This window comes from Hippopotamus amphibius, chromosome 9, assembly GCF_030028045.1.
Source record: "Hippopotamus amphibius kiboko isolate mHipAmp2 chromosome 9, mHipAmp2.hap2, whole genome shotgun sequence".
NCBI lineage: Eukaryota > Metazoa > Chordata > Mammalia > Artiodactyla > Hippopotamidae > Hippopotamus > Hippopotamus amphibius.
The window spans coordinates 88,777,243-88,793,313 of record NC_080194.1 but is presented as its reverse complement, the minus strand read 5'-3'; the positions used below and the strand labels follow the sequence as shown (position 1 = coordinate 88,793,313).

At 35.8% G+C, this 16,071-nt stretch overlaps 1 protein-coding gene across 1 annotated transcript in view; it reads left to right on the top strand.

Moving 5' to 3' along the window:
* The window catches only part of TBCEL (tubulin folding cofactor E like), a 69,632-nt gene that overhangs the window by 35,571 nt on the left and 17,990 nt on the right, over positions 1–16,071 (top strand). Inside the window, exon 7 of the mRNA XM_057748919.1 lies at positions 156–272. Coding sequence (XP_057604902.1) covers positions 156–272 — 117 coding nt within the window. The remainder of the gene's footprint in view (positions 1–155; positions 273–16,071) is intronic.

Genomic DNA, 16,071 nt, shown 5'->3' with positions numbered 1-16,071 from the left:
TACCATGTTTGTTCATGTGAGTAGTTGTATACAAGCAGAGCTACATCAAATGCATCCTTTCAAGAGAATAAGACTGGGCTTCAAACCAATCATTTTATCTCTAAGGCTAAATATTTTTAGTATCTTAAAATGTCTCTCTTGCTTTTTATTTATAGATTGCCATCGGTTTCCAAACTTAATGGCAGTGTTGTTACCGATGGTGAGCGAGAAGATTCTGAGAGATTTTTTATTCGTTACTATGTGGATGTTCCACAGGAAGAAGTGCCATTCAGGTAAAAATCCCTCATCAGCTTAGCAACACTTTAGCAAGTATTGAGGCAACTCAAGAGCTATTGCTTTAGAGTAAAATCTAATAATTTGTTGTTGGGCTCTCTTAGAGAACTTTGGTGATAGGTTAAAAAAAAAAAGAAAGAAACACAAAAAGCAAACCTGTTTTATCTCATTTTCCACAGTGTATTTCTTCTAGCCTTGTACTTGTATTAAGAATGGTTGGGTAAGTATTTGACTTCTTCTAGTAGTTCCCACTCCATATTCCATATCATCGATTCCTTTTTGATCTTCTTCAGGAGCACATTTTCACCTACCCCCAAAATGCGTCTCTCCTTTCACATTGCATCTGCTTTTAAGATATACTATGTTCTGCAGTTTGGAAGATTTGGGAAATGTGCATGAGATTTAGAGAATATGAGAAAGGGACTAGAGAATAGACTCCTGAGGAAATACTGAAGGAATTAGGATGGTTGAGTAGGAAGAGAAATGCTGAGGTCTAAATTAGTACCTTTAAGTATATGAAGAGTAAATATATGTTGTTTGGTGAGAAACTACCTTTAATACTCTGTAAATGTAAAAGGAAATGTAGTAGGTATAATATAGGTAAATGTAAAGGGAAAAAGACCGCCACCCCCTGAACAGGTTTCTGAGTATTGGAAACTAGAATCAGTTACCCCCAAATTTATATTCTTTTCTTAACGACTTTAAGAATAATATGAAATCCCATTTGACAAGAGGAGTTTCAGACCGACAAGATGCAAGTTAGGACTGAATGTGAATCAAATCACATTCTGGTTACAAACTCCTTTTGTCCTTCTGGTTATGAATTTCTGTGCTTCTAATTCTTACTGAACATTATTTTTTCCCAAAATTTCTTTACTATCTACAGACTTTACAGTCGCCATTCTGTAAGGCTCAGCCAGTGCTGGGTGAAAAGATTTGTGCTATTATCAGTAGAATTTTAAAGCCTAAGTGTTTAAAAAATATTAGACAAATTAAGTAAGGTTTTGAAGCTAACCTTTTAAAATTAGCTAAGAACAAATAGGCAGGGAGAGATACGGCTGCCTTTTAGCACCACCCAGAAATATTAGGTTAAACCACATGAAATTTTTTTTAGGTTAAAAAAAATGGTCTGATATCTATAGTTTTCATTTGATTCAATCTGACATGTTAATAGAAGAAGAAAATATTCTGGCTTTGAGCATAAGTCTGTCATTATAGTTTACTTAACTTCCAGCCTGCTACAGGAAGTCGTATATACATAGGCAGTAAAGTGTTTCTGTTCCTGATGGCTTAATTATCCTAAAGTGCATTTGTGCCTCTGTAACAGTGTACTTGAATGCATGTCATAGAAATCATCTTTAATCACGGCAGGTCCTTACTGGAAGACTATTGAGAAGCTAAAAGAATTGCTGGGGGGCTAGAGAACCCGGTTTAGACAGGAACCAAGGGAGGCAAGGATAGCCAAGGTTTCAGCTTACAGTCTTCTTTATGTATTTCTGTTGGCACAACAATGCTGAGCTTAACCACTGAACACTTGCAGCTGTGTCATGGGTTTTTGATTTCCCCATAAGTGCTGAAAATAATCTCTCACTGACCTTTACTTCATTCCCTAAGGGTAAAAGCTGTGCGTCTGACCAATTGATTGGCTATGTTTAAGGCATATGCCCACACTCTGTCTCCCAAGAGGTAGGGAAAAGGATTATCTTCTCCACTTTGGCTTCTGCAATGAGAGGTAAAATCTTGCTGATCTTGGGACTTCCCCCCAAATAGGAACAATTCAGCAAAAAGAATGTCTACTATAGTCCGACACTTTGACTACTTTGACTAACATCTATAGATAGATAGATAGATAGATAGATAGATAGATAGATAGATAGATAGATATATCCTTTTCCCCAGAGTTATATATTACAAGTTATTCTTACCTACCCTAACAATTCCTTGTATAAATGAAAACACATTTCTTGCTCCCTGAAGTGAGATAACTTATTCTAATCCTACATAGACTGTGATCAATTAGCTACTGCCAAAGATTTATATAGTCAAGCTATTTTAATTACCACTCTGGCCTTGCTGCCTGTTTATGTAATTGTGCCTCCTTTCTCACTCACTAGTAGTTAGATCCCACTGCTTAGTCTCCTCCTTCCTTCTTGAAATCGAAATGGGAAACCTGATCTCAGTGTCTCCTACCAGCATCCCTAGCCTATAGAATGTTTTCCAAGGATGTCAATGTTCTACTCGCTAATGCATTTTTCAAGGCCTTGGAGAAGGAAGTGTCTCTGGGTCCTTGTAGGGTCCATAGATGGAAAATGGTTAAAGGGGATCATGGGTGACAATAATTTCCATCATTCCTGTGTCCTGAAGTTTTTGAACTCCTCCTTCCATATTAGTTCAAAGAATTTGTGACATCTCAACTTCCTTTAGCATAGTCACCATTGAGTCCAATTTCCAATCAGTCAGCTAGACAAAAATTTAGAGCCACTCTAAACGATTCTAAACCACTGAAGCTAGCCACCGAGGCTAGATTTTTGAATTCAGAACCTTTGGTAATACATCTACCCCAAATTAGCTAGATGTAGAATTGATTTCCTTTCCTTAGTTAACACATTCATTTCCTATGTCCCCTGTATTTATTTCCTATATACTTGTCCATGTAAATGACCAAAGTCTTGTAAATATTTGATGCTTTTGTAATTCACCCCACAGACTGTGCTGTGATCCGATGGTAGTGCAGTAGAGTATATATGTGGAAGGATGAGGCAAATGGGGAATTAGTTTACACTTGCAAAATAATTCCCTCAGGCAAGGGGATCTTACTGCCTTTTCAAGCAACAGAGGAACAATCCTATTGGACCCAGCTAGCGGCTGGGGTTGGGGGGGGGGGGCCTCAGTGAGAATTAGGGATTCGGGATATTCCCAAGTCCTCAGAATCCTCCCTTAGACTACCATTCCAATTTATTCTCTCTGTCTCTCTCCAATCAATGCTCCAACTTTCATAGGATAGTCCCAATATAGTTGCAAATTTAACCGACCTCTAATTCAGCAACCTAGAGCATCAAAGCTGTTTTCATAGCCACCTCAGCTCTGTCGTTGTAAGAGAGAAAAGGTCCTTTCCTTAAAGGTACCTGGGTTTCAGTCTGTGTCGGAAGCCTAGTTTGTAGGAATTTGACCTTAATAGCCCCTTTACATAAGCTGTCTTGTACCCTTAGAATAGCAGAGGCTCACAGTCTTGAATTCTTCATTCCCTTCCTGTTGTTTTATTCTTGGCAGCAGTCTCTCAGTCTCCTAGAGCATTTTATGTGAACTCAAGTGATAATTAGTTATTCGCCACTCATGTCCAGGACTTGCAGAATCCCTTCTGTGAACACTAATATGATATCCACTGGCCTCTACTAGCCCAGAAACCAACCCCAAATTGCCCTTAATTACCTGAGGTACTATTGCTAGTAATGTACTTCCTGGTACCAGTCCCTTAGTGCACACAACAGAAATCAACTCTAGCCAACTTAAGTAGGATAGGAATTTAGTAAAAAAGTAATGAATACTATGTAGTGCACAAAATTGACAAGATTAGAGAATTAAGCTTGGGCAGGATTGAGGGGAAGCAAGGCCCAGCCAAGATTTCTGTAGACCTCACTATACAAGCAGTCTGCTTCTTACACTGGTCACTGGACAGTCATCAGCAAGCTGATAGACTTCATTGTCCTCAGCCATTTGCAGCCATGTCTTTGGATGCTTGACTCTTTGTCTGCTGTAAATAATCTCTGTCAGACCTCGTGTCCTTACATTACATCTTAAGATTTAAAATTCCAGCTATAGTTAGACAGATTTATGTCACCTTCCCATGTTCTAGCTTCCAGAGAGTGGAGAAAGAGAATATTTACTCCTCTTTAGCTTCTGTAGTGGGAAGTGGTTTCTGCTTCTCATCTATCTTGGGTTTCCCTCAAATCAAAAGGGCATTCAGATGCTGGACAGCCAAAGTTGACATATATCCACTACAGTATATGTTCCCTAGCAGTTTTGTTGTAAGTCTCCTGGCAGAATATTTTTTGAGCCATTCTGATGTGCCAGGGACTGTGTTAGGCACGTTAAAAAAAACTATAATAGCATTCGTGCTGATGCAAGATGAAATGGTGAATAAGCACAGAGGAATTTATATTAAAATACATTCATTATGAGTTAAGAGTGATATATAAACAGGGTATTAGTACTATACTTATTATCTCTTTAATTGTCTTCCAGGTTACATGTGTAATTTCTCCCCAGTAGCACAGTGCATAGTTAGTAAAAGGTAAAGATCTGACTTCCTGGATAATTCAGTGTTTCATACAGACTCACATCTGAGCTTTAGTTTCCTGGTGGCATTGAGGTATCCGTTTATTTTGAAGAAAAAAATTTCTTTTCATTTGACCATGGCCTTTTAAAAGCAGTGTTTAATTTGATTTTCCCATAAATTCTAACTTCCGCAGCATCCTTTCCCAGTTGTTAGGTTCCCTGAGCTTCTCCTCCTCTCAGTTTCCTGTCTGGTGTCATTAAACACCAAATACCTCTGCTCAACTTAGACATAAGTAAGAAAAGTTAGCCAAAATGTCTTTTGAGGGCATGGATAGAAAGCAGTTCAGTGTCCTTTACGGTAGCAAAGTTATTTTGTGAGTTAGTTGGATTATTCACACACATCTGTTTCCATGTGATTAGTCATTTTGGCAACAGAAGACTTTAAAGATGATCCAGAAATTTACATATTCTGTTTTTCTATCTCAGAATAAAATATAAGCTACAGTTACCAGAATCACTTCAACTTTTTATGCTGAACAGAATAAAATGTTTAGAGGATTGAAGGGAGACATACTTATTAAGAGTGTTGCAATTCCTTACAGATGCTCAGTTATCCTTTTTTATTGCCTTCTACTGTTACGTGGAGCTGGGAGTTTAGCCCCTCTACTGTAGCTGTTTATGGTAGTAATGGACTAACACACAAAAACTGAGGAATCGCCCATATGTTTCATGTTTGTTTACTTTGTGAAACAATAGAAGACGAAAAAACTCTGTTTCATGATTCTTGGCCTTTCAACATCATAGTGTTTGCTTTTCCAGTCAATAGACTCTTTCTTTTAGAGCCTTCATTTGTGCCTTGTCTCTTCATGGCTTGTGTAGCAGTGGTGTGCTATTTCAAAATCAGTTCAGTTTGTGCCACAGGTGGTTGAAAAGATGTCCTCACTGGTTGGTCATATTTCAATGATTGGACTCTCATATTTTACCAAGAAACCTTCTAGGAAATAACTCTAGATTCTAGCTGGGTTTCAAAGGACAGTTTAATTTATTTACTGAATACCTACTGTGACCTAAGAGGCATTGAGCCAGAAGCTGAAGATACGACAAAAAAAGTAGTATCTCCTCTCAAGAAGCTTGCCGCTGGGCTAAGCTAGAGATATATTTCCTCTGCTGGAGCCTCCTCATGTTCCCAACCTCTAAAAATCCAGTTACCCCAGGATTTGGTCCTTGCATCTCTTCCTTTCTATACTCATCCCCTAGGTAATTTTATCCAGCCTTGTGGCTTTCTATGCCTTTTGATTTCAAATAATTGCTAAATTCATACCTTCAACTCTGAACTGCCCCTACATTCCAGACTAGTATTTCCAGATACCTACTTGACATCTCCACCTGGATGTTTAAACTTAATGTGTCCAAAACTGAACTTTTGGTCCCTCCTTTACCTTTCCCCGGCCACTTCCCCTCCCCACATTATCTGCTGCTCTACACATTTTTCTCCATCTCTCCATTTTTCCAGTTGCTCCGGATTAAGAGTTGGGCATCATCCCTGATTTCTTTCTCCCACACCCCATGTCTAGTCCATTTGTTCTTTCTATTTTTAATTCTGCTTTAAAATTATATAGAATCTTACTACTTCTTAGCATCATTTTAGTTCAGGCCTTCCTCATCTCTTACCTGTATTATTATAGTAACCTTCCAGTTGTGCTACTGAGTCCAAGCTCATACTGCTCACTGTTCAACAGGCCAGTAAATCAAGAGACAAGTTGTTGCCACAATAGCAACTTTGTTTGGAAAGCCGGCAGACTAAGATGGTGGAGTAGCTTCCCAAAGAACCATCTTACTTGAATTAGAATGCAGGCTTCCTTTATATTAAAAGGGGAGAAGGGTGTAGTCTGTTGTTGCAAACTTCTTGGTGTGGGACTCCTTCGTTCTTGCCTCCAACCAGACAAATGTTATTCTCTGTTCTGCAACTTTTTATTCTCTGTGTGAATGAAAAGTGTTGTACTTTTAAAGGTCAGAGCTGAGGATGGGCTATCTTGTATATTTCAAGCTTTAGGCAACATTCTTAACTTGTAGCAAAAGCAATAGAATACAAAAGTTAAAGTAACAGATCTAATGTGGAGTCAGATTTGTTCTTCCCTGTTGCAATTGGCCTCTGGATAGCCACCCTTGCCCCCTGTAGCTTATTCTCTACAGGACAGCCAGTTTATAAGAACTTAATTATATGGAAAAAAAACAAAAAACAAAAAAACCTTGCTGTTCCTCAAACACACCAAGCACAATTCCGCCTCAAGCCTTTGCATTTTTCCCCCTGTTTAGAATGCACCAACTTAGCTGCTCGGCGCTCTCCCTCTCTGGTGCCTCATCAGAGACTCCCTCCCTGACCAACCTAGCTAAAATAGCCCGCCTCTGTCTCCTATCATTCTCTTAACCTTCCCTTATTTTTCTTATTTATTAACACCTAACTTACATTTCTTATATACTGTTGGTTTCCCTTGCACTGTACTGTAAGTTCTTTAAAAGCAGGGACTTCTCTTTTGTACTTTGCCTTATCCTCAATGCCTATAGCAGTACTTGACAATATAGCAGCTCTTCAATAAAGTGACTGAATCTTCAAATTATGCTCTGGGAGCACAAAGCAGGGGTACTTAGCTCTGCTGGAAGAAGTGGGACTTCCTAGAAAATGACTGAGTCAATTTGGTGAAGGTGAGGGGAGAATATTCCAGACAGAAGGAAGCATGTGGGAAGTCCAGGCACAGAGTTATGAAATAACTCTTTATGTGTACTGAACTACAACAGTTTCAGTATGACTTAGTGAAAACTAAGTGGGAAGTAGTGGCAGATAGCACTGCGGAGGAAGGTAGGAAGCAGGGCAGGCCATTCAAGACCATGGTATGCCATGCCAGGAGACTAGGACTTTTCCTGTGGGCCGTGGGAAATCACTGAAAGGCTCCAAGTGGGAAAGGTATGTGGGCAGATTTTGGCTTGTATGTGGAAGGAGAAGCTGAGAGAGACCCAGGGACCTAGTTAATAACCGAGACTTGAGAAAAGGTGGATGTGTGTATTGGAGGTCCTTGATGTCTCTTTACAGAGGTTCAGGTTAGGACTGAATTTCACTGTAGAATTTGACGTAGTCCTTAGAAAACACCTGGTGAAGTTCTCCATGTTTTCTGGTATTTATAGCCCTGATTTCTCTAGGAGTATGAAGGCACCACTTAGAGAGAAAGAAACCTCCACGTTTATGAATCTGGTACATATTAAAGTGTACCTGTTTATTATTTTTGCCTTGCCATTTATCAGATGTCTGTCCACATCGCCTATATTTATCAGTTTTTCCTTTATTTTGTGTTTGCTTTATCTCTTAATTTCCTGAGAGATTGAATTTAAATGACTTATTTAGTACCTAACTAATACACAATCCCCCTCTGTTTAGTTTTAAAGAGGAAAAAAAAAAGAAAGAAAAACTATGTAACTTTTCTTTTAGAAATCAACATATCATGTGTCTTTTCGGGGTCCAATGGTTTCTTTTTGTTTTTGAGGACAGTCAGGCAAAGTAAATGCATTGATATGGGGTGTCTTTTTTTCAGACTTTAGAATTTTGTTTTTCATAAAGAAGAGTTATGAGAGGCATAGCTACAGTGAACAATTATTTGACAGGAGGAAATGCTGTTGTCAGAGACAGAGTGGCAAAGCCAGAAATAGGTTTTTCTTTCTGCTTTTATTCTCCTTTAGTACCTCACTTTGTGTGTGTCCCGAGGAGTCCGTAACCCATGCCCTGGGAAATCCTTATTTATGATGTCAAGAAGTATCGTAGGCATTCCTCAGATGCTTACTGGATTGTCATCAGTGGTACCCAGCTTTTTAAAATATGGAGAGTATGTTTTTCCCTGCTTAAGACTAATGGCTTTTCTAAATAGAGCTGATTGTATCTTCATGTTATTGTGAGAGCAGGGCAGCAGCCTGTATTTGGACACCACCTCAATGAAGGCTTATTTTGTCTTGGATGCTGGAGAAATCCTCCTGTGCTGTGTCTGTTACCTCATATTCCTTCCAGACAGAGGACCTGCTGTTGTGAAGGAACATTCCTACATTGGACATGAGTCTCCTGGGGTTCTCCATACTGCCAGGCTCCATCATCCGCTGACAAGGGCCGTGACACAGCACTCCTCACATTCAGCTGCGAGTCTGATGAGAAACAAAAGGGGCTTTCTCTTTGGCGCACCATGGAGGGCCTCTGAAATGTTAGCTCTCCCTGTTGCTTACAGCTTTTGTCATTCCAATTACCTTGGGCTTGATTGTGACTTCTTTCCACTTTCCCAGCCCAACAGAAGATAGGCTACCTTCCTCATCTTGATTAGAGTTATATATGAGAATTTGAATATAGCTGCAAAGGAAAGAAAGAGTAAGAACCAGCCCTCCCAAATCATGGTCTTGGGAGAAATTATCTTTGGTGTCTGAACTTGTTTTAGCCAGGGCAGGGGGCCAGTTTTATCTTTTTTGTTTGCTTTTTAGAATTAAAAAAAAAAAACTGAAAATAATAAAACACTCATTCACATTGTTCAGAACTGATTTTTAATATTTTACTCTTTACTTCAAGTTTAGTTTTTCACTGAAATAAATCATACTACAGATAAAATTGGAGTACCTTTTTGCCTCTCTTCTTAGTCCTGTTCCTTCCTCCAAGAATTAACCAGCCACTGGCAAGAATTTGATGTGTATCCTTGATGTCTACCATTATATTTGATACATCCATTAAAATATAAAGTAGGGTCTTATAATTCTTTGTCAGTATGCATTGCAGCTTCTTCTCGTGTAGCTTTTCAATCTGATATTTTCACTTTGTATTTTGTTGAAAAGAAGTTTTAAAAATTTAATATGACATGTATCATTCCTTTGCCCTATGGTTTATTCTTATTCCATCTTATTTAAGAAATCATTTCCTTTCCAAAGATCACTGAAGATAATCTGGGCTTTTTTCTAATGTGTTTTCACATTTATGTCTTTGATCTGTCTGGAATCTATTTTTGTGTTTAATCTCAAATAGAGATCTAAGACTGTTTGTTTTCCCTCTGTATTGATAATTGGTATTCACCATTGATCTGTAATGCCAGCTCTGTTATATATCTAGTTTTTTTATGTGCATTCATGGTTCTTTGTCAGGGTCCTGTTCTATTCCATTGATGCATTTGTCTATTTCTGTACTATTACAGAATTGTTCAATTACATTGCTAAATTACAGTAAGTCGGAATTCCCAATAAGGGTAAGTTTTCTCACCTAATTATTCTTTTTCAGATTCAGATTAACCTGATTCTATAGATATTATGGGTCCTTTTCCCTGTAATTTTAGGATTGGCTTATCAAATTCCACAAAAATCCTGCTGTAATTTGGATTCTGATTGCATTGAATTCATAGACTAATTTGGGAGAATTGACATCTTAATGCTGGTATGTCTTCTTATCTGTGAACATAGGATGTCTTTCCATTTAAAATTCAGAGAATTGTTTATGTCCTTCAGCAGTGTTTGCAATTGTCTAACAATGGACTTGCACATCTTTTTAAAATTTATTTCTAGGCATCATATACATTTTGTTGCTATTTAAAATGAAATCATCTTTTTTCTGTCACTGCTTTCTAATTGGTTGTTGTTTGTGTATAGGGACACTGTTTAATTTTGTATGTTGATCATGTGTCCTTCAGTCTTGCTAATGTATAGAATAATCATAGTTAATGTAGAATAGTCAATAGTCATATCTGCAAATATTTTTATATCTCTTTTTCTGTTTCTTACATAGGACCTCCTCCAGTGTAATATTTTAAATGAACATTAAAAAAGGGCATTTTTCTTTCTCTTTTTTCCTCACTTTAAAGAGACTGCTTCCAAAATTTCAGTGTGAAGCGTTTTGATATGAAATATGACACACTGCAGGTTTTTGATAGGTGCCCTTCATCAGATTAATGTAGTTAAGTCTCTGTTTTTCTAAAAATTTCTTTTATTATGAATGAGTATTGATTTTTTGGTAGAATGTTCTTTCTCTATTGAAGTGAGCATGTTCTTTTGTTAATCTGAATTTTATTTTATTATTTTTTTGTTAATCTGAATTTTAATGGTACATTTTCAGATATTGAACCATCTTTGCATTCCTGGAATGTTGAACTTGGTTGTAAAATATTGTGTTCTTTTTCAGCACTGCAGAATTTACTTTTATAATGTTATCTGGGAATGTTTCCATATATTTTCATATTTAAAATTAGTCTATAATTTTCTTTCTACTCTTCTTTTTCTTGTTTTATATAAAGGCTAAGTTAGCTTCATAAAATGAATTGAGTTGGTAATTTTGTATTTTTCTATGAAATTAACTGTTTCATTTAAGTTTAAAATTTTATAGTCATTCATAATATTCTTATTATTTGAGGGTAGATGTTTAATTATTTTCTTCTATTTAATTCTCATTTGGACTAGGTAATACTTACACATAATACCCGGTTAAAAAATTTTTTAAAAGGTGTAGACCAAAAACCAAGTCTTCCCACTTTTATCCTTAGCAGCCACTCAGGTGGTTGGTCCCTGGGCAACTACTGACACTAGTTTCTTCTTATACTTCTCTTTGCTATTCAGTGCATGTTTTTTCCTACATAAATGATACAAAGTAATACATATCTTGCCTTTCTCATTTATCAATAGATCTTTAATATCATTCCATGAGAGACATTTGTGATTTTAAAAATGTACTATATCAATATTTATCTCCTTTTTCATTCCTATTAATGTTTATTTCTGCTCTTTCCTTTTTCCTTGATCAGTTCTGCTAAATGATTATTTTTAGTAGTGTCCTTTGTTTAAAAGTAGGTTTACTGAAGTATGATTTACATATAGTTCTACCCTTTTTAGTATACATTTCTGAGTTTTGTCAAACACTACAGATACATAATCATCAACACATTTAGAATATACAACAGTTCTATCAACCCCCTCCAAAAAAATCTTGTATTCCTCAAACCTTCCCCTGACTCCCACCTTTTGCAACCACTGATCTGTTTTCTGTCCCTCTAGTTTTGTTACTTTTCCAGAATGTCATATAAATGGAATCATACCATACATACATAGCCTTTTTTTCAGTTGAAGTTTTTATTGAGATAGTTATAGATTCATATACAGTTGTAAGAAATAATACAGCCAGATTCCATGTATGCTTTACCCAATTTCCCCAATACTAAAATTTTACAGAACTCTAGTACAGTATCACAACCAGAATCTTAACATTGATGAGAGTCCACTGGTCTTATTCAGATTTCTCCAGTTTTACTTGCATACATTTGTGTGTGTGTGTGTGTTTAGTTCTGTACATCTCATTGCGTGTATAAGTGTGTGTATGCACCACCATTGTCAAGATACTGAACAGTTCCCTCACCGCAAGGACCTCTCAAGTTCCCTTTTAAAACTACACTCAACTCCCTGCCCACTCCTCAACTTCCATTCCTGTCCTGTAGCAACCACTAATCTTATCTTTTTTTTTCCAAAATTTTACCATATCAAAAAGTTTACATGAATGAAATCATATGGTATTCTTTTGGGACTGTTTTTTTTTCCCCTTAGCATAATTCCCAGTAGATTCATCCAAATTGTTGCATATATCAGTAGTTTGTGCCTTTTATTGCTGAATAGTAATGAAACAATAAAGCAAATACTAAAAAGTTCTGTGGTATGTATGTATCACAGTTTGTTTAACCATTCATCTGTTGGAGGACATCTGAATTGATTCTTGTTTTGGGTTATTCAAATAAGATAATCTCTGAATATTCTTATACCAGTTTTCATTCCCTTGGGATAAATGCCCAGGAATACAATTGCTGAGTAGTATGTTAGTTTCATATTTAGTTTTATAAGAAACTACTATACTGTTTTCTAGAATGGCTGTACCACTTTACATTCCCACTGGCAATCAATGGGTGATAAAATTTCTCTGCATTCTTGCCCACATTTGGTGTTTTTACTATTTTTATATGTTAGCCATTCTGATAGGTGTATAACATCTCATGATTTTAATTTTAATTTCCCTGATGGCTAATGATGTTGAACATCTTTTTATGTGCTTATTGGCCATCTGTAAAGCCTCCTCAGTGAAATATCTCTTCATGTTTTTGTCCATTTTTTGATTGGATAGTTTCTTTAATCTTGAATTTGAGAGCTCTTTATATATTCTAGATACTAGTCCTTTGTTACATATGTGGTTTGTTAATATTTTCTGTTAGCATGTAGCTTGTCTTTTCATTCTTTTTACATGATCTTTTATAGCTCAAAAATTTTGAATTTTGATGACATCCAGTTGATCAGTTTTTCCTTTTATGTACTGAACTTTTAGTGTCAAGAACTCTTTGCGTAGCCATAAATATTGAAAATTTTCCTGTTTTTTCCCCAAAGATTTATAGTTTTACATTGTACACTTAAATCCATAATCTATTTTGAGTTAATTTTTGTGCAAGACAGCCTAAGTGGTTGAGGTTCATTTTTTTGGCCTATGGTTCTCCAATTGCTCCAGCACCATTTGTTGAAAAGAGTGACTTCCTCCACTGCATTGCTTTTTCAACTTTTTTTAAAAACTGAAAGATTCTATTTGTGTAGGTGTATTTCTGGGTTTTCTATTCCGTTCCACTAATCTATGTGTCTGTGTTCCCACCAATACCAAGTACTGTAGCTATATAATGTTTTAATATAACATAGAATGATTCTTCTCACTTTGTTCTTCAAGATTATTTTAGCTATTCTAGGACCTTTGCCTTTCTATGTAAATTTTAGACTAAACTTGTCTCTGTTTACAAATAATCTTTCTGGGATTTTGAAAGGAATTTTATTAAACTTACAGGTCAGTTTAGGGAAGATTTATGTATTTACTATAGTGGCTCTTCCAGTGCATGAACACAGTATGTCTCTCCATTTATTTAGGCATTCTTTGACTTCTTCCGTAAGTATTTTATAATTTTTAACATATAAGTCTTGTAAATCTTTTGTTAGATTTACACTTAAGTATTTCATATCATTTGCAAATATGAAAAATTTTATTTCTGACTTTCCAGTCTATGTGATTGTTTCTTTTTCTTGCCTTATTGCAGTGGGTATAACTTCCAAAATCTGTGTTGCATGAGAGTGCTCTGCTTCCAATCTTAGGGAAAAAACATTCAGTCTTTTATAGCTAAGTATAGTGTTTCACCACTAAGTATAATGTTAGATATAGGTTTTTTGTAGGTGTTCTGTATCAAGTAGTTCCCCTCTATTTCTAACATGCTGACAGTTTTTATCAAAAATAGTTTTTTTTCAAGTGCTTTTTCTTTGTCGATAAGTATTACATGATTTTTCTTCCTTAGCTAGTTGATATGGGAGCTATATTGATTGATTTTCAAGTGTTGAACCACTTTTGTGTACCTAGAATAAATTCTACTTGGTCATAGTGTGTATTTCTTTCTATACATTGTTGGATTTAATCTGCTAATATTTTGTTGAGGATTTTTGTGTCTAAGGTCATGAGAGAGATTAGTATGTAGTATTCTTTTTTAAAAAAACTGTATTTATGTGCTTTTGGTATCAGAGTAACACTGGGTTCATAAAATGAGTTGGTAAATTTTTCCTCCTCTTCTGTTTTCTGCACAAGATTGTGTAAAATTGGTGTTAATCCCCCTTTTTTATCATTTAAAACAAAAACTTTTAAATTCTACTAAAATACACATAACACATAACATAATTTACCACCTTAACCATTTTTTACAATTGTGGTAAAATATACGTAACATAAAAACCATCCTAACCATTTTTAAGTGTACAGTTCAGTAGTGTTAAATACATTGTTGTGCAACAAATCTCCAGAACATTTTTTTCTCTTGCAACACTGAAACTCTATATTTATAAAATATCAGCTCTCCATCACTGCCTCCCTCCAGCTTCTTACAACCATCTGACAACCATCATTCTAGTTTCTGTCTCTATGAATTAGACTGTTCTAGATACCTTATATAAAAAGAATCATATAGTCTTTTTGTGACTGACTTATTTCACTTAGCATAATATCTTCAAGGTTCATCCATATTGTAGCATGTGACAGGATTTCCTTCCTTTTTAAGGCTGAGTAATATTCCATTGTATGTATGTACCACATTTTGTTTATTCATTCATCATCAGTAGACATTTGGTTTGCCTCCGCCTCTTGTCTATTATGAATAGTGCTGCTGTGATATCTCTTCAAGACCCAGCTTTTGATTCTTTTGTATCCCAGAAGTGGAATTGTTGAATCATATGGTAATTCTCTTTTTAAGTCTTGAAGAACTGCCATACTGTTTTCCATAGTGGTTGGATCAGTTTACAATTACAACAGCAGTGCACAAGGGTTACAATTTCTCCACCAACCAACACTTGTTATTTTGTATTTTTAAAATAGTATCCATCCTAATAGGTGTGAGGTGTGAGGTGGTTTCTCACAGTGATTTTGATTTGTATTTCTTTGATGATTAGTGATGTTGAACATCTTTTCATATGCTTTTTGGTCATTTTTATGTCATCTTTGGAGAAATGTCTGTTCAAGTGCTTTGCCCAATTTTAAATCTGTTTTTTCAATTTTTTTATTGTTGAGTTGTAGGATTTCTTTATATTCTGAATAGTAACCCCTTATCAGATATGTAATTTGCAAATATTTTCTTCCATTGTGTAAGTTGCCTTTTGCTATAAACTTCCCTCTTAGAGCTGCTTTTGCTGCATCCCATAGGTTTTGGGTCATCGTGTTTTCATTGTCATTTGTTTCTAGGTATTTTTTTGATTTCCTTAGTAATTTCTTGGTTGTTTAATAGCATATTGTTTAGCCTCCATGTGTTTGCATTTTTTACAGATTCTTTCCTGTAATTGATATCTAGTTGTAAGTTGCCTTTTAGCCCTGTTCATTGTGTTCTTTGATATACAGAAGTGTTTTAGGTTTGAGGTAGTCCCATATGTCTATTTTTGCTTTTGTTGTCTGTGTTTTTGGTGTAGTATCTAAGAAATCATTGCCAAATCCAATGTCATGATGCTTTTCCCCTATGTTTTCTTCTAGGAGTTCTATAGTTTTGGATCTTACATTTAGGTCTTTAACGCATTTTGAGTTAATTTTTGTATATGATGTAAGATATGGGTCCACTTTCTTTTCTTTTTTGCATGTGAATATCCAGTTTTCCCAGGACCATTGGTTGAAGAAACTGTCTTTTCACTATTTGAGTGGTCTTGGCACCTTTAATTTAAGGTCATTTGACCATGTATGTAAGAATTTTATTGCTGCCCTCTCTATTCTATTTCATTCGTCTTTATGCCAGTACCACACTATTTTGATTATTGTAGCTTTGTAATATGTTTTGAAGTAAGGAAACATGAGTCTTCCAATTTTATTCTTCCTTCAGAATTGTTTTGGCTAATCAGGATCCTTTGAGTTTCCATATGAATTTGAGGATGATTTTTCCTATTTCTGCAAAAAAAAAAAATGCTATTGGGATTTTGATAGGGATTGCATAGAAT